The sequence below is a fragment of the Grus americana genome, chromosome 6 (genome assembly GCF_028858705.1).
Source record: "Grus americana isolate bGruAme1 chromosome 6, bGruAme1.mat, whole genome shotgun sequence".
NCBI lineage: Eukaryota > Metazoa > Chordata > Aves > Gruiformes > Gruidae > Grus > Grus americana.
The window spans coordinates 20,809,630-20,837,495 of record NC_072857.1 but is presented as its reverse complement, the minus strand read 5'-3'; the positions used below and the strand labels follow the sequence as shown (position 1 = coordinate 20,837,495).

The following is a 27,866-nucleotide window of genomic DNA, read 5'->3' as shown; positions in this document are numbered from 1 at the left end:
TAGGTTAAGAGTTAAGGAATGTAAGCCAGAAAATCTCATACAAAGAGTACCAAATAACATGCTGCTTTGGCAGATTTACACTATCAGGAGCTATTTATCCCTCCACTGCTCTGTTAACACTCAGGGAAAAGCCCTGAATATGTTAAAACTTCCACAGTCACTGCTTTATAGCTAAAAGAGAACAATCGCATACTGAAAATCAGAAAATCTGAAAGATATAAAAAAACCCCACCCCTTAATTTTAAGAAGTTAGATGATTTTTTCTTTTGAATAAAAATGTGAAAGTTCGAAGTAGTAGCTTCTAATTTAGCGGAATAACACAAAAGGCATTTGTTTTGGATGATCTAGACAAATCTGATTTACTTCATGCATACAAAACAGTAAAAAAATACATTTTCTTCACTTTTCTTCTTTTATGTTTCACCATAAAATCTGGCGTATCTCAACACCTTTGCTTAACGTTATAATATATATTGAAAGCTAGTTATCACATACTAGGAGAGAAGAAATTTTAGAGAGAAAAGTATTTTATTACTGTTTGCTTTATATGTGGCTTTTGTAATATAAATGTTGTTGGATGGGAAGGCACATGATATTCTCAAAAAAAGAAATCTAAAAAGAATTCCAGAACAGGTCCGAGCCATAAATAATTTAATTGATTTTAACAGAACTGCTCTGGATCGACAGCCTCTCACTCTCAGGACTGATGACATTCTTCTTAGAAATGGAGATACGAACAGGAAAATGAAAACCACACCGATGATGCACAAAATGTCCACGTGATGGCACCATCACCTAAAACTAGAAAGAGGACAAAGCTCGATTTTGAGAAGAGCTTTAGCTCTTGTAACTAACACGCAGGTTCACACGGTTCTCCTAAATAGAAATCAGAGTATAATGCGGTAGGAAGGACTGTGAGGTTCCCCTCACGAAGTTTTCTTTGCATGTCTACATTAATGAAAAAAAACTTCCAGTGACAGTAAATACCTCTGCCTTCTGAACTGTCAAACAACTGTAGCATTACATTCAACAATTCTTTGAGTTTTCTGCTCAGGAAATATATTTCAAATCCTTCGCTCAGAATCTAGCTTCTCACTACGTAATTCATACATGAATGGAGCAGAAAAGAAAGGTATTTTAAAAAAACATAAACCCCCCCCTTGTTATAAGGTTTCACAAGCCTGTATTTTACACAGACTTTCAAAATCCTTCTTGATGAAATGTCCTCTCAGAATCGGAAATCCTCACTATTTTTTCATCAGTGGAGAAATAACTAGAATATACCTTCCCACAATTTTAAACAATGTTTTTTAACATGCTGACTTTGATGACTCTAGCTTTTCACCACCGTCTCAGTCCCATGATCTTCCATTATTCCATGTAACTAAATAACGCTCTATAACATGCTAAGGAGTGTCATAAAATTGACAAATAATTATTTGTAGTGACACCAGTAGCAAGCTAATACAAAACAGGCTATGTAGTGTCATGACTGATTCTGAAGTCATTTGTAGGCTAGCCATTGATAACAACTTCCAACACGTAACAACCATTGTAATTATCAGACTTCCATTATACCAAGATTGAAAAAATCCTTTCAAGATTTATTCTACATGATCTTAGGATCCCCAGATGTAATGCTATGCACAAAACTACTTTCAGTGTGCTTATGCTAGATTCTTCTAAAATCTAAGTGTGCAAACATTTGTATTTGTTCCTTAAGTAAGCAGACTTGCTGAAGTCAATGCCCTCATTGCTCATATCAGCATTTGAGATCAGACCAGTGGGATGCCTACTGTAGTCAGCTACCAAATCACTGAAAAAGACAAAATAATAGATAAGTCATTATGATCATTTAGCTTAGCAAATCTCTACCTGCAATGTGGAAATCTCACGACCTACTTGAAGACTGAAATTAAAACATCTACAGGATTACGAGTCCATAATGCAATAACGATCAAGAAATAAAACAGACAGGTAAGATATATATGGGACTGAGAATGTATAATAAAATAAGAACTCTAAGCTGTTTTATCAGCCTACCCTTTTGCAATTGTGATCTGAATCAGAAAATGAAAAGGAATAATGAAACTGTATTTTCACTAAATATTCATGCAAGCACAAACCTGGGATCAAAGATTTGATTTTTCACATAAAGTGTCAGTGAAGAACTGAAAGTATTTTGAGCAATATATCTGCAGTTTATGAAAAATGTGGAGGAGGGGAAAGATGAAAAAAAAAAAGATGTGATGATTACAGGAAAAATAAAAGGTAAGGGAAAAATAGGTGGGGGAAGAAAAAAGACACAGGAAGAAATTGTAAGGGACGATGACTGGTTGTCTGGCTTCTGACATTACTATATTAAGATCCAGCAATGAACACAAATGTCAAAAGGGAAGAAGAAAAAGAACAGAAGACAGAAATAGTGGAGAGAAGAGGGACAAAGCGCTATAGATCATATTGATCCTGGGACATGTGCCAGAGAATGATTTAAATACTAAGTAACATCTCATTCACCACAGTTTTAAACTAACCACTTGAAAAGGATATGAATGTACCAAAATCTTAATAGCTATTTTTCTAAGAGGATTGAAAGGAGTTAACATGTACAGGGCAGAGGTGGCACTGAATCGGAATATTGCCTTCCCTTTATTCAATACTATAAAGGTCTGGAAAAAGAAACACAGAATGAAAAATAGCATTTAAAAGATACCAAGTTACAAACAAGTTACAAGTTCAAACCCAGAATCATTTTCCTTTCATCATTAATCATATTTGGTCAAACTCTTATTCCATTTACACCTCCCCCAGAATCACAGTCCCCTTGCCCAGTTCATGCATAGTAGAGTTTAGCCAAATTACTGTAAATATAATTGCATGAACACATTTGAATAAGTTTATTTAGAAATCAGAAGTAATCCTGCTATTGCTAGCTAGAAAACAGAGACAGGTATATGAAGTACAAGTGTATGTAATATTTGAAGAATTAGTGTACTTTTTGTACCTTATATACACTGAGGTACATAACTTTAAAAAAAATGAGAACCATTAAAACATCAACATTCCCTGAATCAAATAACCAGCGTTAATTATCACATCAAAGTACTAAGACAACAGTACTACAAAGCGATCTAAATTTCAAGAGTGATCTTCATGAAAATAAGGAAATTGAGTGTTCGATAACCAGTTTTTCAACATAACACTAATGTACTGAATAGTTTTTGCTGTACTCCAAGAGTAACGTATTGCTTCCTTTTTCAACTATTTCTTGTGAGATTTTCATACCTGCAATTCTGTCTATTTTTCTTACATCATGCTTTACTTTTACCTAATATATAATTCAATAATCCATGTATTTTCACTCTCTCTCCACAGTTTCAGCAATAACTCATGCATACTACCAACATTAAAAAAAGCATTTATAAATGTAATAATTTTCTTAAAACCTGGGAAATAAAGAAAAATAAAGCATTTATTTAACATGCAGTAAGTTTTTAAATTATTTAGATTTCCATGCATTTGGGGAAATTCCTATGTATTTCTATCATCTTTTTTCTACACATGGGTGAAAGTTCATGATCACTGAAGGTAAGTGGATCTAGCTAGCATTGAGGCAGCCCAAAAAAACCCAAAGGGAACAGAAGCCATGCAAACCTGGAGCACAGCCAGTAGCCATGACCTGCCTCAGCTGGAATCAGAGGGCAGCATTTGTAAAGATTATGCTCTACTTTCTGAGCAGGTGTGCCAAATACAGCAGCTGAAATCCTGAAAACATGCCTCCCCCTGCCTGAAATCACGAATTTTGGCGCTTCCAAACAGAACATATTTGCATTCCCAGATACCCATTGATTTTCAAGCCATACTTCGGTCCTTTATTGTAGAGGAGAAAGGATTGATCTGTAATTCACTATCTTTGCTACCATTGCCTTTCACTCTATTACTATTCTTCCTGGAGTTCAAGAAAACGAGGCTTTGCTGCCCAAAATATGAGGCTTTGGGGCTAGTGGAGGGTGTCCCTGCCCATAGCAGGGGGGTTGGAACTAGATGATCTTTGAGGTCCCGTCCAACCCAAACCGTTCTATGATTCTATGAAAATATGCCCTCAAATCAGAGTTTTTCATATTTTCTGTTCCCTTTACTCTGATGAAGCATCATTTGTGCAATGCTGAATCATCAAGACATATTAAAAAATTAAAGTGGAGCCTGACCTAAACAAGGATGTTCAAAGATATGCAAAGAATACCAAGCAAAATAATAGGAGAAATTATGATTGCAATGCACGTATAGTTTGGAGTCTTACATCTCCTACTAGAAACCACGATGGTTTTGGAAAAGATCAAGACGACTGCTATGCATTTCTCAGTCAAGAACGAGCAATTCAGCAGGATTTTACTTCACGTCCGCACTTAATTGCGGACCTACTTTTCTGGTTTCCAAAGCATTATCTATGTGCTAAATTTAGGATTTCCAGCACTGAATTTAGATTTTTTACTACTACAGAATTGGGAAAGAAGGAAGGAAAGGGATCAGCACTTTGACCCAAATTCCATTTGCCTTACTTCCAAACTTCAACAGGGTAAATCACTTGAGTAAAGGGAGCAGAACATGTTATTTAATTGAAAACCTTGTTTTCAAATTTAACTCACAATTCTCCATAGCATGAATTGAGTTTTAGAAATTCTGCAATGAACATTTATGGTACAGCTGATTTTTTTTAAAGCTGTTCTGTCTGTTTAGTTTATCATGGTATGACTATTGTTATTGTTTCAACATATTAGTGAATTCCTGCAGGAAATATCTTCATTTGTATTTTTTTTACTTAGTTCAAGCTTAACTCCTAACAATTCTTGGGCATTTTCTTCCTTTGTCTTTGAAGTAGTTTTTTAGCTTTCATGTTTGTTTGTTTTTTAAATTTACTTGTTCTTATTCACTAGCTAATTTCCACAGGAAAGAAAAGAAAGCACAAGAAAAAAATTATGAAGTCAGAAAAATAAAATTAAAAAAAATCAGTAATTTCTTCTTTACTAGTAAAATAATGATGGTGCAATACCTATGATGCCAAAACCTGAGGGACTGGAATTCTGGAAGAAACCCAAGGCCATCTGGTCAAAAGTCTAAAGTTCAGCACTTTTGTGCTTGGCCACAACAGTTGTTGTCATTTTAAACACAATGAAAATATGTGGGTTTATTTTTTTTTAAAAATGAACATATCTATAAAATAGTTATAAAATTACATAGCATTCTGTCAACACTCCAAGAGGAATTCCTACCTCCTCTTTATTTATGTCCCTCTTTTAAACACCTCCTATTTGATAACAATCATAGAACAATATAATCTGGATATGAAAAATTTTTCACCTAGACTACCTAAGTCAGATATATGATGCCTTCATAGGGTCCAAAATAGAAGATGATGATCTTCGGCATATCCTGAGAAATTACCTTTACATATTGACCTATTCTTCCCAGCAATAAGAGAATGCAACCTAGGCTTTCCATGTGACAGCAAAGAAAGCTAATGAGAAAGTGTCTAGCTACCTTTGAGATGGGTTTCATAGTGAAGATCTGCTCCTTTCACATCTATAATACAGCAATTAATAAAATAACAGTTCTAAAGATAACCCCTGTGCTACTTGTTCAATTCTCCTGTGTGTAAAACCCTGAGAGTTATAAATTCTAGTAAAATGCCAGGTATATTAAAATAAACCTAAATGCATCTCTACTGACAAACCAGGTCCCAGAAACTTTCATCACAAACTTCTTTTCTGACAATTGAGATTTCTGCCAATGAAATCAGCTGCTGGGGGAATGTATTATACGTAAAGACTGGGTCCAAAATACCGGATACACTATGTCTGTGAGAGGATTCCTTGTATTTTAATCTTCTTAAAGGCTGATAAAAATATACAACACACTCACTTTTTTATTGATATAATATGGGTCCAGGTCTTCCAAGGGCTCGGACACCATTCCTGGAGGAATGTCGCCGTAAATAAACGGCAGTGTCTTTCCTGCCTCCAAGTCGCTATTTGGCTTTGGGCCATCTTCATCATCGTCATCTTTGCGTTCCTGTTTGGATTTTTTAGCTTTTTCTTCGTTGACACGCTGCTCAATAGCTGCAAGTGATTCTCTTGTGAAATAGCGGAAGCTGTCAGGTCCTGGTGGTACCAGCACTGATTGTGCCATCTTTTCATCCTGCACCTCTTAATTACTGTTTAGCCTCCCTCATAAAAAAGTGCTAAAAATATAAAAAACACAGAAGAAATTTAGAGCAACACAAATAGCTACAATGTAAAGGAATATACCTTCACAGAATTTTCTGTGGGACATCTTGTTAAATTCAGTAATTATCATCTGGCTGCTGTGCAACAGATTTTTAATTTGGTTTCATTTCAAGACAAACCATTTTCCTTTGCAGCTGGCCTCTTAGAGTTGTCTTGAAGGTATCAATTCTTAAAACATTTAGTTTAAAATTCACTTAGTGCTTGTGATGATAGATTGCCAGTTCTACAGACCATATAAAAAAAAAGTCACATACAATACAATAACATCTTCTTGCCTTTATCAAGGGTAATACTATCTGTTCCAGTGAATAAAGTAGGAGATATTTTCCACCACATTCAGTGTCAGGAATCATCAGTTCTGAAGTGTTTCTGATTCAGTGTTGAGGAGTGATATTCCAAACAATTTACCTCTTATTATCCTGAAAGCTGCACCTTGGACCAACCCTCCCTCTAGCTGTAAGGACCAGAAATGACTCCTAGAATCCACTACTGCCATGTAAGGTCAGAGGGACCAGTTGAAAACAATGTGAGATGCTCCTTCTCTTCAGGTACAAAAATGCTGCCTTTGCAGAGCTGCCAGCTCAGGAAACAAGATTCAGGCATAAGCACCTGTATTCAGATCCCCTTCCTGGCAACACACTGTGCACTGAAAGAATTGCTGAATTAAACAAAAATGATCTTTAATCATTACATACTGCACGTAGATCTCCTATGTCTGATACCACATCAATTGTATACATTTTTCACAATTTTCACTAAGAGCAGAACCATCTCTTCTGAATGTCTCCAGAGAGTTCAGTTAAAAAAGAACAAGTGGAAAATGTTCCCAATGCAAATACTTTGATCTCAAATCATAAATGGGATCTCTGCTGTAGCCTTCAAGAATTTTTTCAAGAGTCCTTCTCCTGAGTAAGCACATTAAAAATATAGCATATGCAATAAAAAAGTAACAACTTCTGAGTAAGACAATATACCCAAGAAACAATTATCAAATTAAAATGATACAAAACTTAGAATACAATCAGCATGATCCTATTTTCCTGTTTCGCTAATTACACATACTCCAGCACAGCTGCAATAAATTCATATTTTTGAAGCCTGCTAAATAAACTGCAACATGAGGCTTTCTCCTCCTTTTCAACCACATGCACATAGCCATTTACACCTACACAGACGTCCACACACATCCCAACTCCTGCAGGTCTCCCTGTGAGCATGCTCTTCCATTGCGGGCAAATGCACCTGGTGCATTCTGTCATGGACGGTCTGTAGCAAACTGCTGCTGGAAGCTGCACTGACTAGTAGCAGCAGAAGGGTTAATTAGCAAAATGAAAGTGGTCCTACTGCAGAATCCTGTTAGATTTTATTGTTAATTACAAGGGGGGAAAAAAGGCATAATCCTGTTTTAATACTGCAGGAAAGAATTAAAAATTCATTACCAGTGAAGAATCTTGCACTTATGTAGGTTTGGAATGGCACCAAGGAAGACTGCAGCTAAAATTCCATCATGTCTTTTCCTTTTTCTTTTTTTTTTTTCTTTTTTTTTTTTTTTTTAATTCTCCTTCTACAGACCACACCTAACTTCCTGCTGAAGGATCCTGGTTATTGAAGTTAAATGTGGCATTTCCTGTGCGAGCCTACTGAATGCTATAGCTCTTATTGCCACTAGATGGTACTGACATACATCCATAAATTCTTGTCAGACATTGTAAAGAATTTTTGCATGCTCGAACACTTGCTTAAACTGAGACTCTGGGACTAAAATACACGATTTTATATAACTAGACAGGTCTCAGGATTCTCAAAAATTCTTCTGAATATATAGCAGCTACTTCTGATGAGACCATAGCTGTTAAAACTGTGAAGGTGACACAGAAAGAAAGTAGGAGGGATAGCAAAGTAAGAAAAATAGAAAAATGGAGGTTGCACAGACAGTGTACAACCAAAGCAGTTGCTGAGACTGGATTATCAGCAGTCTGGAATATTTTAAACTATAGTTTGTATCAGTTTTCTAAAATAAATTTATACAATATATTTGATGTGTATTCTTTCTAAATCTAGGAAAGCCCACAATGAGAGGGAAGGATGGCAGTTTTGAGTGTTCCCTGCAGTGGTGAATTTCTGTCCAGAAACCACCCACTGTAGCAGGGAGCCAGACTAGATGATGAGGAGCACTGTACGCCCCTCCCATGTGGCAAATCAGTAAGACCATCTATGGGCACTACTCCACCTAAATGCCATCCTACTTCTTTTCCCTCTCCTGCTTTATCTGTATTTTCTGTGCTTACTGATTGTCATACTTTTTCTCCCGCTGCACTAATATCGCTGTTTTAGCCCCTCTCTTTCCCCACCACCGACCTTCTGCCCTTCCCTCCTTCTCTCACAGGTACCCAAATTTCTTTCAAACTTCCGAAGCAACATATTCCTGTATCTGTAGACTCAGACCTTCAGGCAGTCATTTACTTCTGTCCCTCTGCTATCTCCTTTACTTCAGCTGCAAAGATGACTAAAGAAGCTGTGGAAAGTAATAAAAGGCAGAATCACTCTAAAATGAGCAAGGTTGGAGAAGGAAAGAATATAGTAGCTGAAGAAACACCACTGTGGCTTTGAAAAAAGGACAATGAAGAGAGGGACAAATATTGATAATTTGGTTCTTTGCTAATTGTGGTAAGAGAATGAACACTTTGACTGGATCAAAATAGTGGTTTTGAAATTTTTAGCAACTAAGAAAAAAATGTGTCAAATGAGAAATATAATTTAACCACATCAAAAGTATTGATTTGGTTTTGAATCATTTAAACATTACACAATGTTTTAAAATAATGTTAAAAGCCTTTTTAGAAAAGTCTTTCATTTGATCGGGTTTTCTAATTTCACAAATGATTCAATGAAATCAATAGAAATTTTGCAAACAATTCCATGTAACCAATTGTTTTTTGTTAAAAGCTTTGGATGAAAACTTCTGGTTAGCTCTAATCAGGACTGTGGTTTACTTGCAGCTTCTCTGTAGTCTCAAAACAAGAGGATTATGAGACAGCACAGATTCACAGGAGGAGTAAAGGAGCTTCTAACTGCGAAAGTATTTTGATTATATGTGTGGATATGTACAGATGTGTTTATGCAACTGCTTATGAAAATTACGGTAAACCAAGTACCTGGAAAGCTGAGCTAATTCACACAATATAGAAAAGGAGCTTCATTCTGCTGTTAATGGTATATTAAGTTAAAGTGCCTGATTATTTGTTTCTTATCGTATGGGTCTGAAATTACCCAAGATCTCAATTTGATTTCCACCAGTGCTATACAATCTACATCCATAGTGTTAGGAAGGACAGCGAAAAGTAAAGACAAAAAGGAAATAGTGGGACATTGTATCCCATTGCCTTAGGTGCTTGGGTCTACAGTCTTACTAGGCTGTAAGGTGAAAAGAACAAATATTTTAGAGACACAGAATAGGCAGGAAATGCAATATGATCTCTGCAGTCTAAAAGAGAGATATATATACTTCTAAAGCAGAGACCACAGTAGTACATCTAGAGAAGCTAGTAACAATCCTTAAAATATATTAAAATAATTAGATACTACATAGCTCTAATAAATGCAATAGATAACATCAGTAGAGACAGGAAAATGATCAATTCAAATAGTAAATATCAATCAAAACCCAATCCAACATAACCTACATTTAAAAACTATTGTTCAAACATGGTCAAAAATTACCTAAAATACAAACATGGATTAAGAATAATTCTAGTAATAGGTAACTTCCAACTGCTGTACAGCTTCCTACCTACAGCCATGGGTACATTTTACAAATGATTTTATCACCAGTGGTACCCACCTTCCAACTACGATGGGACATCTGAAAGCTTGAAGTGGACTTTGTCCTTTAATCACACGGCAAAACACTTAGGGCGCATATAAAGGGTAGAGTTGAAGAAGTGTTCAGTGTCATATGTAAAGAAACTCTACATGAGAGTGAATGATTTTTGACAGGACAGAGCTGAGAGAAACTTCCAAGTCTTTTCCTGGCTGTCTAGGAGCCCTTCATCTACAGACAATCCTGATTAATAAAATCAGAAGGAAAACAGATTACCAGCTTCTCCTCAGACATCTGTAAAAATTAACTGTCTTTGTTCAGTGTTAAAGTGGAGCATTAAAATGCACAAGTGGCAACTTGCCATCATTCTGTGGTTCTGTGATCCCTTTACTCTCCAGCTGTGTGTTCCTGTACTGTATTAGAATTGTCCCTAAGTGCACAACTTTTCATTTATAGTTCTGAATTTCATCTCATTCCAGTAACACCAGTCATCAAACTCATCTAGTCCTTTCTGTATAATAGCTTGCTCATTCTTTGACAATGCCTCCCAACTTTGTGATAGGAGCAAATTACATTGGCATATTTCCACTTTCTTTGCTGAAACAATTAATTAAATTTTAAATAAAATCTGCCCCAAAATTATAATGGTGACGAGCAACTTTGACCAAAGTGTAGGTTACTGTGGTATTTGCTGTAATTTGCAAAATATGTTAATACTACTCTAAGAACTTTAATCTTAAATCTGAAGTTTATGCTCTAAAATGAAATAGTATTTTTTGCATTTGAAGAGCAAAAGAGGTAGAAGAGGGAAAAGGGAGCTTTTTCTTCTTCTAAATAGTATACATTTAATCAAATACACTGAATTTAAAGAAATTCCTGTCACATCTTCCCCCCATGCTACTTAAAACATTTACTGTACTACTAAATTATTCATGGTGATCTAGATGACTGAAAAACATGTTTGCTAGCTTTGCAGATGGCATGAAACTGGGAGGGCTACAGGTAGACAGGAAGACAGTATTAGAATTTAAAATGTCCTCACAAATAACGAGATGATCTCAAAAAATGATGCAACTCGAGAGATATAGGTCCTACGTTTTATCTTTAGCCAAGAACAAATAACTGAAAAATTACAGGATGAGGAATGAAACCCCAATAGCTCTGCAGGAAAAGATCTAGAGTATTTACTGCATCACGAACCAAACATGAGTGAAAACTGTCAGAATTGAGGAGAAAAAAAAAAAAAAAGCACTTGGATTTATAAACTTGTGAAATGATCTTCTACTCCTTCTACTCTTCTAGCTGGAGCAGCATGTCCAATTTGAGTCCTACATTTCAAAAAATATGGGGGCCACCTGGAGAGAATTCAGACCACAGCAATAAAAACATAACTTATGAGAAAATATCCGAGGAATTGTGGGATTTATTTGAGTTCTTTCTTAATTCCTTTGATGGAAGGCATGATGACAGTCTTTATATGACTAAAAAGCTCCTCCAAGGAAGAGGAGGAATTTGTTTTCTTTTTATCTGGCAAACAGGTTGTGGGGTTAAACTGCAGCAAGAAGGATTTGTTAGAAAAACCTTTTACCGGTGAAAATAGAGAATGAAGAGAGTGGACACACCACAATCATTCAAGGGCTGTAGGAAAGGCCAGCCTTGTAAAAAGAAGGATCAGTGATGAGTGTGAGATTTGTAGCAAAACTGATCAGGATGAGAATCAAGAAACTTGTAACAGGCCCTCACTGTTTCAGGGTCTTAATAAGAGTAGGTTTCTCATTGTTTTGTGCTGCTCCATCTGTTATGTTTCTTCCCAGGCCCCAAGGGAGCAAGAGCTTCCTGTTTATATATCACAGAAGCAGAAGAAGAGGGGGTTTGATTTCAGTCACTGTTAGCTGAGAAAGTTCTTGAAGATTCAGTGGGGTGTGGGATAGAAAAAAGTGACATCACATGCAGGAAAGTCCCAAGGAATTCTTTACAGACAAAGAGATCAGAATGCCTAAGCACGCATCGGTGTGCAATAGGAGAGATCTGCCCTCAGTTTCTCTTTACTCAGCTCTTTCTCCTTCCAGTATTTTCCTTTTCCCCTAGCATGACAAAAAGAAATTAAAACATTCAAGTTGAGAAAAGCTATTTCATAGTCCATTCTCTTACTTGCACCTCACATCACCACTATTCCTATACATGGGTAGAATAAATACTGAAAAAAACCCTGTTCCGTTTCAAAGGGCTATAGCTGTTCTGGATGTGTCAGCACCCATTGGCACTGCATGAAAGACTGCATAACACATCTGCCCTGTCTGAAGGTGGAAGGCTTGCAGCTGGTGTAGTAGTATCTCTGGTAAGATTTATGGTCTCACTACTCCACTGCTGAAATTAGTAGACAGCAAATAAAAATCAATTTTCCTGTGCTTGAGGTTTGTGTGTTTCATACTACGCTACATTGTATGTTCAGTAGGCAGAGCTCTGACAGAGGTCTTTTCATACAGTATCTATGTGCTGAATTGTGAGATTTGAACAGTAGCTGCTTCTATACAACAAATTTTTGAAAACAGCTCTTAGAAGAGCTACATAAAAATACAGCTTCCTACACGCTGTCCAATATTTTAAACACACGTATAACTAGCAAGTCACCTTTGAAAATGCAGTTTCTGAAAATCTTAAGCCAATATGAGATGGTGCTGTCAGAAGGGACAGTCCCATTCTCCACCCACTTAAACCCTGGTCATTTCCCACTGTGTTGGCTTGAGCACTTCTGCACCTCCACATTTTAGCCACAGTAGCTCACTGGTCTGGCTGAAAACTACAAATAAGTGGCTGGATTTCAGACAGATCAAAGAGCTGACCCACCACACTACAGAAAAGTAATTAAGAGGCTTAATACATCCCCTCGTTTTTAGAGTGCAAAGGACTTGCTGACTACCTGCAGTGTCTTCCGAATTTTAGTGCTTCTCCTAAGTGCAAAGCTCAATAGGGCTTAAGGTGCCAGAGTATGAATAAACAGATCTTCAGTGCTTGAATGCTGGAGCTGAACAGAGCTCTAACAATTGTACAGTCAACAAATACTAGCACAGATCCTGTTCCTGGTGTAGAACCCAGTATAGGTAGGATAAAAAAGCAAAAAAGGTTTATTAAAATGCTCAAACACTAGCAAATCTAGGGATCAAACTGGGCTAGCATTCAATTACAGGAGCCTCAGGGCTGCTCTCACAAGGTCAGGAGGTGACCAGGATCAGCCTTTGCTTTTCAACATGGACATCAGGACAGCATTTTATGCAAAATGTGTGACAAGGATCATCTAATGTGAAAATAGGTATACAAAGAGCTCTACTGGGGAAGTTTGGGGTTCCTTAAAATAAATTTTCTCACTCTTTAAAACTTATTTCAGGGTACTGCCCATGGGGCTGTGGCAAGATGTACTCCAGCTAAGTATGAAAAATACGTTGATAAAAATCAGTTGATTGTTATCTTTACTTACTGTTAGCCAATAGCTGACAGTGACTTGCATTTAGTTATAGTTACATACTCCATTTTCCTCTTTTATCAGAAATGGTCTCTGAACAAATGCTGATCAAATATCAGCAAATGAACAAAAAAAGCTATTTGTTTTTTCCAGATAAGAGGCCCTTAAGTTCTTCTTTCTAGCATTAGACAATTTGGGTTTTTTCACTTGATGAAAATACCATTCTTAACTTTTTTGGTATACAGCGAAATAAGCTTTCTCCCAGGCTCAGATGAGCTCCTCCAGTTTTCCATGACCAGAAGAAAAAACAAAGGGCAATTCACACCTGAGAAAGATTCAAAACAACAGTTCAAGTTTCCTTTTACAAAAAGAGACAGATACTGAGTGTTTCCAAAGCAAACAGCAACATAGGAGACAAAGTAATGAGAGAAGAGCATTCATCAAATCCCTAATGAAGCTGGTTAAGTGATTAAGGCCTTTCAGCCATCTAGCTGAGGTGGGCTTTTCATCAAATCAATCTTTGACCTGATATCCGTTGTGCGAAACGTATCCCCACAAGAACATTCTTGAATAAGTAAGTGTCAGGCTAGAGATATATCCATTTTTAGTGTGTTTGTGTGGGGAGAGTGACTATACGATTCAAAGATGTAATGATAACAGAAGTGCCATATGTATGGGATGAGCTAGATATTTCCAGATGCCTGAATAGGAGAATGTGCTGACTACTTACGCTGTTAATAAAACATGCTGCGATTTCTTTCCTGACAAACCAGAACCCTGAGTTTAACATTCCCCGTATGGGCATTATGTAAAGATGTTTAGAATGAAATCTCCATTAATCTTAACTACAGCATGGCTACAGAAAATTTAATCATATACAATTTATATCCTTTAGGATAAAAGACACCAGGTAGATAGGAGATTTTAATATCCCCTAACAACTGCCTAGCAATTTTGGATGAACAACATAAATCATGATTCTGAACCTGGTGACAAGTGATTGTGGAAAATATTGTGCCTTTCCACCTTTATTGCCTCTTAGTGCCTTCTGTTGCAAACACAACCTATGAACAAAACTGTGCTTTTGCAGCTATTGCTTACGTAAGCCCAGACCAGGCTCTGACAGCGGAGCTGGGCCAAACTCCCCTCAAGCCAAAGACAAAGAGCCAAGGACCCCTCCACTTCAGTAAACTGCTGTGACCAGCTTCCAGTTCAACCCCAAACCACTTCCACCTGCTCCTTTTAACCTCGCAGAGCCAACGAGCCAGTAACACGGGCGTTGCAGAGAAACGAGAGGGAAGTCAAGGCGGAGCGCAGGCCGCAGTGCCGAGCCCCCCCGGGGTGCCACCTCCCCAACCCGCCCCCGCTGCCGGACGCCTCAGGTGCTGGAGGCGAACCTCCGCCCTGGGCCTCGTCACCTCCCGTTGCCAACCCGGACTACAAGACAGGCAACTCGGTGTCGCTCGAAACGACCACACCGAGCGAAAAGCCGGCTGAGGAGATGGACAGAGAGCTGTTCGGTTGTGAAGGGACGCTGCTCTGCAATGGCGGCGGAGCCCGCCGGCACGGAACGGCGCCGAGGGGAGTGCGGGGGGGAGGTTGCCTAGCAACCGGCCCGGCGGCTGCGGCACCCGCGCTGCGGCCTGGCAGACAGCGCAGCGCAGCAGGAACGCGGCCGCCGCCCGCGGACTGCGGAGACTCCCCGTGAAAAACTTGCTCCAGGCAGACTGTTTTTTTTCCAGAAGGAAAGCTTCCCCTGCCTGCTTCGGCAGGACCTGATCAAACGGGAGAAGGAAGGGGGGCGGAGAGGGGCAGGCATTTAGCGCAGGGTAGATAACGGCAGGGTTACAGAGAGGCAGAAGTGGGGCGGGGGGGGAGGTGATGCTGTAGAGCAGGGGACCTCGCTGCGCGGGGATGAGGCGAATCCGCCTTTCAGAGTCATCAGCGGGGAACAACTGAGGCCCTGGGCCAGCCCCAGCCCGGGCAGAGGCAGGAGCCTGGTGAGCAACGCCGGCTCTGTCCCAGGAGCAGACAGGGATGGTGCCTTTACCACCGAGCCAGGAAGGAATCGGGAGCGTGATCATCCCTCCTGTTAAATTTATCATCTGTATTGGATACAGATAGCCATGCTGCTTACTGTCTGCAGTCAGCCAATTCCCGTTCTTATGTGGGGGTGGTTGTAGGATTTTTTTTTTTTTTTTTTTAAAAAGAGGAAACAGTGACTGTAAAGCCATAGAAACGGACATGGGGAAGGCAGTGCTGGGACAGTTTTTATATCATCTCGACTTTTAAAAGATGTTGTCCTTATTTCAAGCTGTTGGTATGTTTTTAAGAAGAAAATAATGTCCTCCACCACATGCCAAATAACCCTGAGTTTAGATTCAGACACTCATGTATACCAAACCTACACAGAGTATTCTCTAAATAGGCCTGCAATTGCAAAGATAGTTTATTAGTAACAAACACAACTGCCTCTTGAGGAACTTATTTCTAAAACCAAACACAATAGACACAGAAAGCATGAGGACCATCTCACACGAGGGAAACAAACATCTCCATGGATAACATATGAGAATTTTCCCTGGGGAGCTGCACTGCCACTGCTGGGCTCCCTGCAGCTGCACAGCACCAGCTGCCGAGGGGATCCTGCAGGAGTTAATGCAGCTTGAAAGAAGCATTAACTCCCTGGATATCCATCAGCCTCCAAGGGCAGGCTGCCACAGACTGTTTCCTCATCAGCACTACTCAACTACTCATGCCCCTACCTGCACATCCTACTGCATAGCTGCACCTGGAAACCTACCAAGGCCTCCGAAGCAGATAGAAACAGCAAAAAGCACAACCAAAGAGCGAGCACAGCTCCCTTCCCCATGCGTGGTCTCCACCAGATTCCCTTTGCCACTGGAATGGAAGAGCTGGCTTTGTTTCAGGGAAGTGCCACTTCAAATAAGCCAGAAGCAAAGTGGTTTCAGTGATTCTGGAAATTAAGTCATAGATGAGGCCCCATGTTTAGTTTTAAATAATCTTTTAGACTTATGATGGTTTACGGGTTAGCAGTTGTTACTATATCCTTAGGGATAGAATGCAGATGGGTCCAAGCCAGCTACTAGTTACAGGTTGTCATGTTTCATGATAATTACAGATGGGGCTGGCAGTAGTGTTTATTGCTGAGATGCCTGACCTGTCCTGTTTGTTTTTTTCGGTTGGGTTATTTTTTTTCTTCTTCTTTCTTTCTTCCTTGCCCTTGCTTGATTATGCCATACTTAAGTGCTGGGGCTAAAATTTTCCATTTTTGCCTCAGGCTGATTTTTGGAGGGAAGGTTAAACACAGATGATGCAACTATTTCCAAGAAAAAAGCTACAGATACATATTTCTCTTTAAAATTTTATAGCTGCCAATTTTCAAAGCATGAATATGAAGTCTTGCAGAACTTTTTGCAGAACAGCATTTTGAATTTTCTGTTGGAGTGATATCTATAATACTTGCCCAGACTTGAAAAATTTTGAAAAATTAGTTTGCATATATTTGGAAGAACACCCCAGAGGTTTACAGGTGTGAATTCCAGAGATAATGCCTTTTCTGTTAATGTTTCAGTGTCCAGCTGAGGGTATTTTCCTGCAGCTGAAGTCTGTGTCTCTCTGAACTGTGCTGACCTAAGAGTGGGAATGCTTTTGTCTGTGTTCTTAATGATTCCATACGTTGGTTATTAAAAAAAAAAAAAAGGAAGGAAATACAGAAGGAAAAAGAGGGAGCTAGGAAGAAAGGAAGACATATCTGGGATCAAAGACTGGCAGCAGAAAAAACCTCCAGGGAAATATGTGGAAGGACTGTCTGCCTGGATAGAGAGGTTGTCTCAAAATTAGCTGTAGTAGTCCTGGAGGCTTGTTGGAGAGACAAGAAAAGCTCAAAAACTTGTAGATTATTATGACCAAGAAAATCATCTAGGTTGATCAGTTTGACTTCACAGGAGACCAGGCTGGGAAAAAGCAAAGGAAAAGGGAAAAGGGGTAAGGGCAAGTCAGTATAATGGGGCAAGCCGAGATAGAATAAAGCAAAAAAGGTTGGAATGAATGGACAAGAAAGGGAATAAAAAGCTGAGATAACTGGACTGGAATTAATTGGAAGGATGGACAATAAGATATGAAAATGAGTTTACAGTAAACTATAAAGATGACAAGTTCAGAGGTCTGAAGTATGTGTAAACATACATTCAATAATTCGTAATTGTTCATATGGGTATCAATATGGTCTCCCTAAAATTATGTACACACACTCCAATAAAAACCACCTATTACTGCAGGAAGGAGGACTCAAATGATAGCATATGCTAGAACTGAGGTCTGCCTTACTTTTGGTCCATTTGTAGCACACAACATGGACAAGCTTTTAAAAGCAGTGAGATTTGTTTTGGAGGAGACTTCCTTGGTTCTGCATGTGGACTGGGAGAAGTGACTAGTGGAAGGGGAAAAAGGACAATGTGGGCAGAAAGCACTGTCCTTTGTGTAAGGTCTGTATACTGCCTTGGAGAACCGGATGTCACCTCTGCCTGTGTCACAGTAGGATTCGCCTTTCCTGGCGTCAGATGTCTGTATCCGTAGGCATCCACATCTAAGGCAATCTGAACTCCTTTCACATTTGCTGGAGAAAAATGGGTCCTTTAAAAGGCAATTCTTCTGACCTATTTTAGATATCTACCTTAAGATGAGGCAAGTTGTGCCCTAGAAGTGCCTGTTTCTCTCCACTGACTATAAAGGGAAAGAGATGAGGTGAATCCTACTCAGTACTCCAATACAATGGCAGGCAATTCACTCAAATCGCACTTTTCACAGGTGACTACAAATCATATGTCTGATTTCCAGAATGTAAAGACAGCCTTACTTCAGTCTCCCCTGACTGCTCCACTCTGTCACTAACATACTTTTATTTTACATTTTAAAAATTGCATTATTTAGTGGAACCTTGTACTTCCACACTTTATTAAACATCAGCCACTTATTTTGTACCTGCTAACATTATTACCACTTTATATTTTGAGAAACAAAACCATGTGTGGTTTTGGAAATAGAATGCCATATGAAAATATATGTGGATGCCTACTGATACACATGCATGAGGCAGGGTGAGAACTGACTATTCCTGTTGTAGTACTTAGCATATATATTAATTACAATGATTGTAATAGTTATGATTTATTACAGCTCTGCCAACTGTCCAAAACTTCACACTACAGGCATCTCTACAGTTGAGTAAGTATGTCTTTTAAATGAAGATGTCACCAGTGTGAGGCACATAAGGCTGGATGTATATTCAAAATTTGGCAACCAAAAAGGAAAAATTAAACCCAACAACATGAATTTAGATCCCATGATGAATAATATGGATGGTGACTTGTGCAGAACACTGCCAAGTGGTTATATAGCATTTTCCAGACCATCATACAGGAACCATTAGAAAACATAAGAGCTACAGCTTCATCCCTCCCCCCATCTCCCATGCAAAGGAAGACAACAAACATCACCACTGCTCCCTGGTGACCTGACCAGCATGTTTGTTTCTCTGGGTAATGAAAAGCTCAGTCAGATATACAACATTAGGCAGCATTAAACAACTGCCTATTAAATTTAGAAGACTTTTTTTATCTGAAAGGAAACTGAGTAGTTAATTGGCCCACAATGAAATAGAAACACCATCAAAAAACCCAACCCTGAAATAGCTTGCCAGGCCCAGTTTCTGCTTGCCTTTTTTAGTGTCCTGGTAACCTAACTGTCATATCAAGACATTAATTGAGAATATTCTGAACACTACAAAAACATCCTTATGGATCAAGTTATCCTGAGGGACAAAGTGCATATGGCAGACATATGCAGTTAAGTAAGAGCAGAAAGGTAATATCACTGTTCCATCAAGAAACTTGAAAGGCCTGAGGGAGCAACACAGATTCATAAATGTAGGATGAGAGGAGATCATTATGAGTGTTTACTCCGACACTGTGCACATAGCTTGTAACAGTCCCCTGATTTAACATGAGTCTCAGCTGGAACATACCTTTTTAGAATGCCAAATTCATGAGAACCCCTCAGCAAGTTACCTGATGGCAAAGTATTACTGCAATAAAATGGGTGCCTTATTTCATACCTAGACATCAGTTTCCTGGGTAGTGAAGTTAAAAAAACCTTCTGTGCCACTTCTCTTTTTAAGTCTGAGAATGTGCCAGAAATGGAAAGCTGAACAGTTACACCATATATCTGCCCAAAACGAATCTATTTTACCTCCTGATTTTTTTCATAAGAGGAGAAAAACTCATGAAACAAGCCACAGAGAACCAACAGCTGTAAAGTTCAGTCACTGTCTTTGGAAAAAACAGATTCAGTTTCCAGGTAACTTAGAACAAAAAAAAAAGGGGGGGGGAGGTGAGGTTTGTTCATTATAATATCATTTGATAACTATGTGGAAAACAAGGATTGCTCAGGATAATCTACAAAAGTCTAGGCTAAAATACAGCTGCAGCCCATTATAGATGGGTGATTTGGAACCGAGATTTGTTCAGTGGAGTTTAACAATTTACTCCAGTTCGGAATCATTTCCTAACTGTAAATTTTCTTTGAGTTTATGCCATTTGCATTTGTTGGTGCGTGTGAGTAAAGCAAGGGAGCAGATGTTGAAAACCTCCTCAGGAGAGTTTTTCCTTTCCCACTATGGTTGAGCCAGCAAAATGGGTTCGGATTTGAGGGAATACAAGAGCTCCCCAAAGAGCTCTCACAAGCATTCCTTGCTCAAAGTATCACCTACAACCTGGAGCTGTACCACTGCAAGGAGATCTTCCCGCTGGAGCCATGTACACTGCACTGCTCACCTCTGTACAGGAACCCGGATGCACATTTCAATGTTTGCTTTACAATGGATTCTGCTTTTTTCTCATACGAACTGAATTTGTGTACCCTCCTAAAAATTTCTTTTTCCCCCTACATTCGATTGCTTTCCCCCCATCAATCTCTCTGCTCCAGATTTCCAGTAGATATTTCCCTTATCACAGTTTCAGAGCTGTTTGCCCATCTTCACAGTATTTATACCAGCTCACTCAATTTCTGCATCATATCCATCATCTTTCTCACTAAGGACAGATTATTTTGAGAATGTGTGAATCCTTAAACTAATTTGGAAGTGAGGTCAATACTGAGAAAAGCAATATAATCCCTTTCCCAGCAACGGAGAATGCTTCTGTGTTCCCAGCCCCTGCCGCTCCACAGAGCAAGATAGCAGCATGAGTAATAGCACCCAAGTGTCCTGTATGATATTAAAGGTCATCATCTTCATACCCTGAGGCTTACATTCAAATTAAATTTATTTTTTTCTGAAGAATACTGGTGGAGTAGAGTAACAGATTTTTCTCTGTGCAAAGGCTAACCTGCCTTCAGCTTGGCTTAGAGGGCCAAAGCTTTGCTTCAGATCAAAGATCATGTAATTCATAAAAACTACAGCTGGCAAAAGCACAAATGTATTTTTTACAGTCACAAATGTTGTAAAAGGCTGTGGAGTGCTTTAAATGTTAACTCTAACTGAAAATATTGTAAAAAAAGAATCATTTGAAACAATAACTCTTGAAAATGTTCTGTGACTGTTGCATATGTTTAGCCAACAAAACTACAAATGCAAACTGTGTGCAAAATGTAAAATGTTATTCTATTGAAAAGTGACTCTCATAAGTGTGGCCCAGTAACACTTCTAGTCTATTGCTTCCTAGTCAAATTGATTTCCTTAGTAACTTCAAGATTTGCATCTTACCATTGCTACTGACAGTAAAATTGGGTGCTTTCCACTTTGTCTATTAGTATTTTCCAGAAGCCAGATTAAAATAAAGTGTTAGCTCATCCTGCACCCCAGTATTTTCAAAGCATATTCTCACTGCTTCACTAGGAGAATTTTTCGGTGGTATCGCTGTGGTACCTAGGAGGCTGTCTACCATCAGCACTTCTGTGGTACTTCTATAAAATGGAAACTCGCTCCTGCGCTGCAAGATCTAACCTGTGTGAATGCATTTGCCATCAGAATGTTTGTGCAGCCATCACTGAATTCTCAATCTGGAAACAATCATGCAGTGTTTGCTCCGTGTCCGCTTTCAGGTTAACGCAACTACAGATGGAAGATGGTTTTCATTCTGCCTGGTATCTGTACTTAGCTTTTAGTTTCCATGGTTTCGTTGTTGACTTTCAGTAAAAAGAAAACATATGGAGCTCACACACTCTACAAACACACCTGTTATACTCTTGTGATATGACCTTGCGTGCCACAGCGCCAGTTAGAATAAACTCTCCAGAGACTTCCAGTGGGGAAAACTGATCTAACACAGCTTGCCTTGTGGCCCGAGAGGTAGGATTTTCCACTGGTTTGCATTTTGTACAAATATTTACTAATAAACAAAATACAGTGAATATACTTAGAGGTAGGCTGTCAAATTTCAAATATCCTGGGAGAGTTCTTGTTCTGTAATAGTTGTGGTTGTACAGAAATTTGCCATATGCTTCCTTATAGGCACATGGTCTGTTTAGATACTTGGGTGCTACTTCAACCTTCTTTTTGTTGGCAACTGTTTATGGAATTCATTTTTAAACAGCAAATTCAGATCATGGTGTCTAAGGAAAGGACACTTTTTTCTGACCTTGCTCTATCTGTATGCAGTTTACAATGTATTAAACTCTGGCCACTATTCTTCTTGAGATCACAGACTGTCAAATTTTTCTGCATGCATCTGACTCCATTTTGTATACATATGTAGAATCTGGCTCCTAATATATCTGCGATCCTACCACAACAAATGGGTGAGTCTAGAACACAGCGTATTGCTTTAGAGAACCTGAGTCAGAATCCTAATTTCAGAGTGAGTCATTTACATTTATCATCAAACAAAACTTCATTGGGGTCAAATTCTGCTGAGGATTTTGCAGTTACACTGAGGAGGGTGAGACATGGTGAGGGTGGTATAGAAAAAAAAAAGTGAACGTATAAATAACACCCATTCAAACAAGAAGACCATTTCTGCCCCACTCTGAAAGCCTGCTGGTAATAATTTAACCAACACAAAATTCACACTGCTGTCAGAGGAATGACAGCAGTAGATGTGGGAATATTGTAGCTTTAATCTAATTAGCTCAGTACCAGTGACCAGAAAGCTACGGAGTGATATGCTAGCAGGCCAAACGAGTAGCCAAAATAATCAGGTAGGTTTGTACAGTTCCATAAAGCACATATACTGCCTTTGAAGCCAAAGTACTAAGGTGAGAGCTGGCTGAATCTACTGCAGCCACACTTTTTACTGCAGGGTTGAACAGTACCCAATTGTTTTGGCTGGAGTGGGTCATTTGACATCATCTGAATGCTGTCAGAAGCTGTACGTTACAGCTCCATTTAAGACCAGACAAGCAGCACTGTATGGCACAAAAATCAGGCATCTCCTGTCATATAGTAAGTCCATGCTAGACCATGAGAAGACCAGTTGCTGTATGTTCAAAACCTGGACATCCATCATCCCAAAATACATGCCTGCTGCTGTTATATGTTATCAGTTTGTCCAATTAAGGTAACTATACACTGCATGGAGCAATGGTTATCTTATTGAACAAGATCTTTCTTGATGTCTACATTTTCACCACACTCTGGAAAGAAGATGAGTGAGAATTGGCTAGCATTAGCAGGTCAAAAGAAGAATTTGTCTGGCCAAAATGAGATTCTGCCCACATTTAAGGGAAACTGAGCTAAGAATCAAGAAGCAACTGTGATTACAATTACATAAACCCTAAGAAAATTTCAGATAGAAACAATCACTGAACTTCAGATAGACCCAAAAGATAAGTTACTGTTGATTTTTTAATAAGTTTTTTCTATATAGTATGAACAGAGCTGACAGAATTTTGTTTGCTTAATAGTTTCTATCGTGAGAATCTTTCCAGTATCTTCACTTTTGCCAAACCTTAATTACTGAGACTGAATTTGTTTATGTTGTTGGCTGCATCCTGATTTCTTTCTTTAATGACACTATAAATGGCAAGATACTTCTTTCAATGAAGTTAGAAAGAAAAGCTTGACAATGCAGCTCCATGTGACCTCATGATACTGATTTCTTTCATCTTGAATGCTTATAGTAAGAAAAACTTCACCATTTAATGGAAAAAGTACATTGTAGTCTGCTTATAGGGAAAAGCTGGAAAGTATTTTTTCACTAATCTACAGGTAAAAAACAAAAGGAAAGAACAATGAATTTATGTTGTTAGGTTTTTTAAAAGGAGGATTAAAAACTATTTTTGTGATTATTTAATGAGTATGTTGGTAATACTGCAACATTAAAATATATTTCCAGGTTTTTAGGGGTTTTGTCTTGTTCTTTTTTTGAGAACTTTTGCTACAATCTCTTTACTCTGAATTTTGTCACGTAGGCTGCTCAGGCAGCCTAAGAGCTTGCACTTTGTTGCTCCTGATTAAATTTATTGAAATCTGGCCATTGAGCACTTCTCTAAAATAATTTCCAAATATGCTCAGAAAAAGCTTCTTAGCAGCTTGCAATAAATACTTACAGAGCTGCCAAGTGTTGACTATGTTTCTGCCTAGCATTAGCAGCCCCTTCAGTGCAATTGATAACGATAGCTGCTGAGGCATCAAATGCTGAAACGAGGAGCAGAAGCAAAGCCCTTCTACTGGTCCCAAACCAGTTAGAGGCAGAAAGAGGAAGCAGCCTGATTTAGATTGGAGGTAAGGGCAGAAAAAGGAACAATAGTAGGTTCAGGAGCAGAAATGAGAGGGGTAAAGTTGCAAGCTGGGAAACAATAGGAATTTGAACTGAATAACATGAATATAGTTATTCAATGATTCTTTAAATCATCCTCTTGCAGTATTTTGGTCCCAAACCTTCTTTACTGCATATCTTCCCAAACATGAGGTGATCACAGAATTATCGATTTCCTCCTTAGCTTTTTTTTATGATTCTTATCCTTATTGCATTTCATGATTTGCAATGTCATTTGCCTCCCCTCATTAACACCTCTTTGAAATTAGGTACATTGTTTGTCTTTCAAAGACATAAGAGAAGAACAGGAGATTCAGGCCCCCATTGGCAGAAATTTCTTTTAAGCCAGCATTTCTGAGACAGGTAGGTGTCAGCGAGAAGAGAGGAGGGACAAGAAATGGATCCTTTCGAGTGGTTTCAGGAAGCCTCTAGAAAGGAGACCTCCGGGCTCCCTAACGCCTGCTCAGCAAGCTGGGGCTGGGGGCAAAGGAGAGGAACAGGGGGGCTCTGCTGGACGAGAAGCTGCCCCCACTCTGGGGGAGCCTAGGACCAGGGTCTGCCGCTGCAAAGAATCCACACTGTCCTCTGGAGAAGTTGGTGTGAGTGTGCGCATGGCCTTAAAACAATGGAAGCAACACAGTAAAAAGCTTGTTTGCTATTTTCGTGCTCCAGCCGAGAGCTGCATGCATAAGAAGGGATTACGGTTGCATTCGTTGGTGCCTGGTATTCAAGACAGGCTATATTAGGTTTCAGTGTCCTCTCTGTCCCCTCGGTGGGAGAGTTTAGGGGCTACTTGGGAGTAGAGCAGGGCTGCAGGTAGTGACCCAGCAAATCCATTCATCAAGGTCTGTGATGAAGAAATCAAGCAAGCAGCGCTGGCAGCATAACTGCTGCTGGGCTCTCGGTCTGGCTGCAGATGGGTCTGCTGGTCTCTGCTGCGGAGATCTGATGCTTACATGTGTACAGGGCACACTTCAATTAGAGTAATTCAGATGAACAAAAATAACAAGAAGGCTTAAATATCCCTTAAAATTAAGTTTCAGAAAAGATAGGGAAGGCCAGCTTCCTCTTAGGGTCAACTTTTGCTTGAACTCCTCCAGAAACATCTGACTTCATTGCTACTGAGAGGAACTGGATCATGCTTTGATATGATATGGCCATTTATGTGTTTGCATTTCCCCAGAGATAAACGTTCATAATTAAGGTACTCAAAATCTGTAAGAATTCAGCTTCAATGTTTTCCTTTAAGGCTTGTAACAACTGTATGGATTTACATTTAAAAAAATAAAAAGTAAATCTATAGCTTTACTTTGAAGCTATATGTTCATTTGGCCTACTAACTGCATTTTATGCACACTGCAAAATTTTTGTGATTAAAAGGAGTTACTCTCTCTCTGAACAATGGTGCAGTCTAAAAATCAAGAGACTAGAGCCAGGTACTTATCCACTTGCCTAATATTAAGAATGTGAGTCATCCCATTGACATGCCTGTTTGTTGTTGAATTGGGGCCTATAGACATAAGAGAGCATCATTTATTCAATGCATTTGTCACTGGAGGAAATTGCAGATCATTTGGATGCAATTATTCATCTTCTCTCCAGATCTGTTCAAGAACGGATGATCCTTTACCATCTAGTGAACATATCTTCAGACACTACAATGGCTGAGCCATACCCATATATACATATTGTAAATATTGATCAGAAAAATACAACTAAGCAGGCAACATGCATAGATAGCAAGAATGCGTGTGAACCTTCTTAACGTTTCACATGTATCTAAGGAATCATCTAAACCCAAGGCATTCGAATCCCAACAGGCAATTTTCTGTTGCTTCACTAATCACTGCTAAAAAAAGAGTTTACCTTTACACAGGTGTGTGAAAATTTTGATTAAGTGCTTTCCTACTTACCACCTTATAATAGAAAGCAAAATGCATTTAAATTAATCATACATTCTTTTTTCTCACATATTGGCTACTGAGCCCTTTCTCTGATCTGTGACTAAGTCAATGCATATCTACGTTGTTTTCCCAACTAAATAAATTATTGCTGTAATTAAGGGAAGGTAAGAAAAAACCCAGAAGGTTTGAAAGAAGAATCAGGGGGTGCTGCATGAGCTTCCCACCTCCTGAGTCATTCTGCTGTCTCTCCCAGTGTGTATCATACATCTAAAAAAATAATGAAATTAATTTTTTTCCTCTCTTTCTCATACAATATGGAATCAAGTTTTTACAATAAAAATTCATTCTTGTATATATAAAATGATTCACAGAACACATGTGTTTCATATGATATTTGCAGCAGTGCAAAACCATGTTTAGTCACAGACAAGTCCTCCATTCTGTCTTCCATCAGGGAGAGGCTGTTTTGGGAGATGAGGGAGGGGAGAATCCTGTATATCTCCTATACCTCAAAGAAACAAAATGATGAATTTAGGAAGTAAAGCAAGTCTCTGACTGAAGATGGTATAAAGAAGCAACAGCATATTTCTGCATTAAAACTGGACAATCCAAGTGATATATTTGTATGCTTTAAAATACATTCAAATTTGTATTCTGGACACAGCACCAATATAACCCCCAGTAGAAAGAGAAAACACTTGGGGATGACCATCTCAAAACACCAACAAATTACCACAATTAGGATGAAAATACAAACTCAAAAGTAACCCTAATTATAAACATACAATCTTAAAAAACCATAGGACCAGAGAACTCCAAAGAACAACAACATTTTTTATTATTGTGCTAAGACCTAATTAAATACTATGAAAAATCCATGCAGTGGCAAACATAGCTGTTATTTCCTCTCCTCTTGCTCTATTAATATTAATTGAAAACTAGGTGTGGCACCACAAGAGAAGAATCTCGGTACAAGACAACTGTACTTTGTTGCCTAAGCATTTTAATTAAATATCATGTTGTCTTACCTGATTAAAAGATAATTACAAATCATGGCATAAGAAATATCCATACACTTGTAGATGATGAGGCTCCTTCTACTGCAGGTTCAGGTTCCTTGGCAAAGCAGCTTGCAAACTCTTAATTTCACTGAAAGGAAAAAGGAAAGAAATAAAGAAAGAGCCTCCCCATCAAAGCAACAAAGGAACCTATGCAGTGTTCTGTAGTCTCTTCGCCTGCTTCCTGTTCTGAGATTCCCTCTTTGAATCCCAGCATCGATCAGAAAATTGGTTGTGGGGGGAAAAAAAAAGGAGGGGGGAGAGAAACGAGGGGGAGGAAACAAGGAGGCAGCATATTACATGCTAGCTCCACCTACTGGCAAGGAAATGAGCTCAGCTGGATTCTTAACACCCTATCAAAACAACTGTATTTTAGTTTTTAATCGCATATTAGCCTTTGATTATACAGCTTTAAAATAAAGTAAGTAGGTTAGGACTAAAGCATGATTACATATTTTAAAAAATTGGTAAGAGGTTTAAACTGCACAACTTTTTTATTATTATTAATGAAGTATTTGGATACATCTGTATATGAATAATTGCAGAAAACTCAAGGTTCTGTCAG

At 38.7% G+C, this 27,866-nt stretch overlaps 1 protein-coding gene across 5 annotated transcripts in view; it reads right to left on the bottom strand.

The window, feature by feature from the left end:
• The window catches only part of LOC129208106 (sodium channel protein type 2 subunit alpha), a 78,930-nt gene extending 51,415 nt beyond the window's left edge, over nucleotides 1-27,515 (bottom strand). For 3 of the 5 annotated variants that reach the window (XM_054830303.1, XM_054830306.1, XM_054830305.1), the window contains exons 1-3: nucleotides 27,272-27,509; nucleotides 5,920-6,238; nucleotides 2,552-2,669 (exon numbers count right to left, since the gene is read on the bottom strand). In XM_054830303.1, coding sequence (XP_054686278.1) covers nucleotides 2,552-2,669; nucleotides 5,920-6,186 — 385 coding nt within the window. In that variant the 5' untranslated portion in view covers nucleotides 6,187-6,238; nucleotides 27,272-27,509. Of the gene's footprint in view, nucleotides 1-2,551; nucleotides 2,670-5,919; nucleotides 6,239-10,125; nucleotides 10,348-27,271 lie in introns of all 5 variants that reach the window. The other 2 variants (XM_054830304.1, XM_054830301.1) reach the window with 2 other exon arrangements.
• Nucleotides 27,516-27,866: the final 351 nt, after the last annotated feature.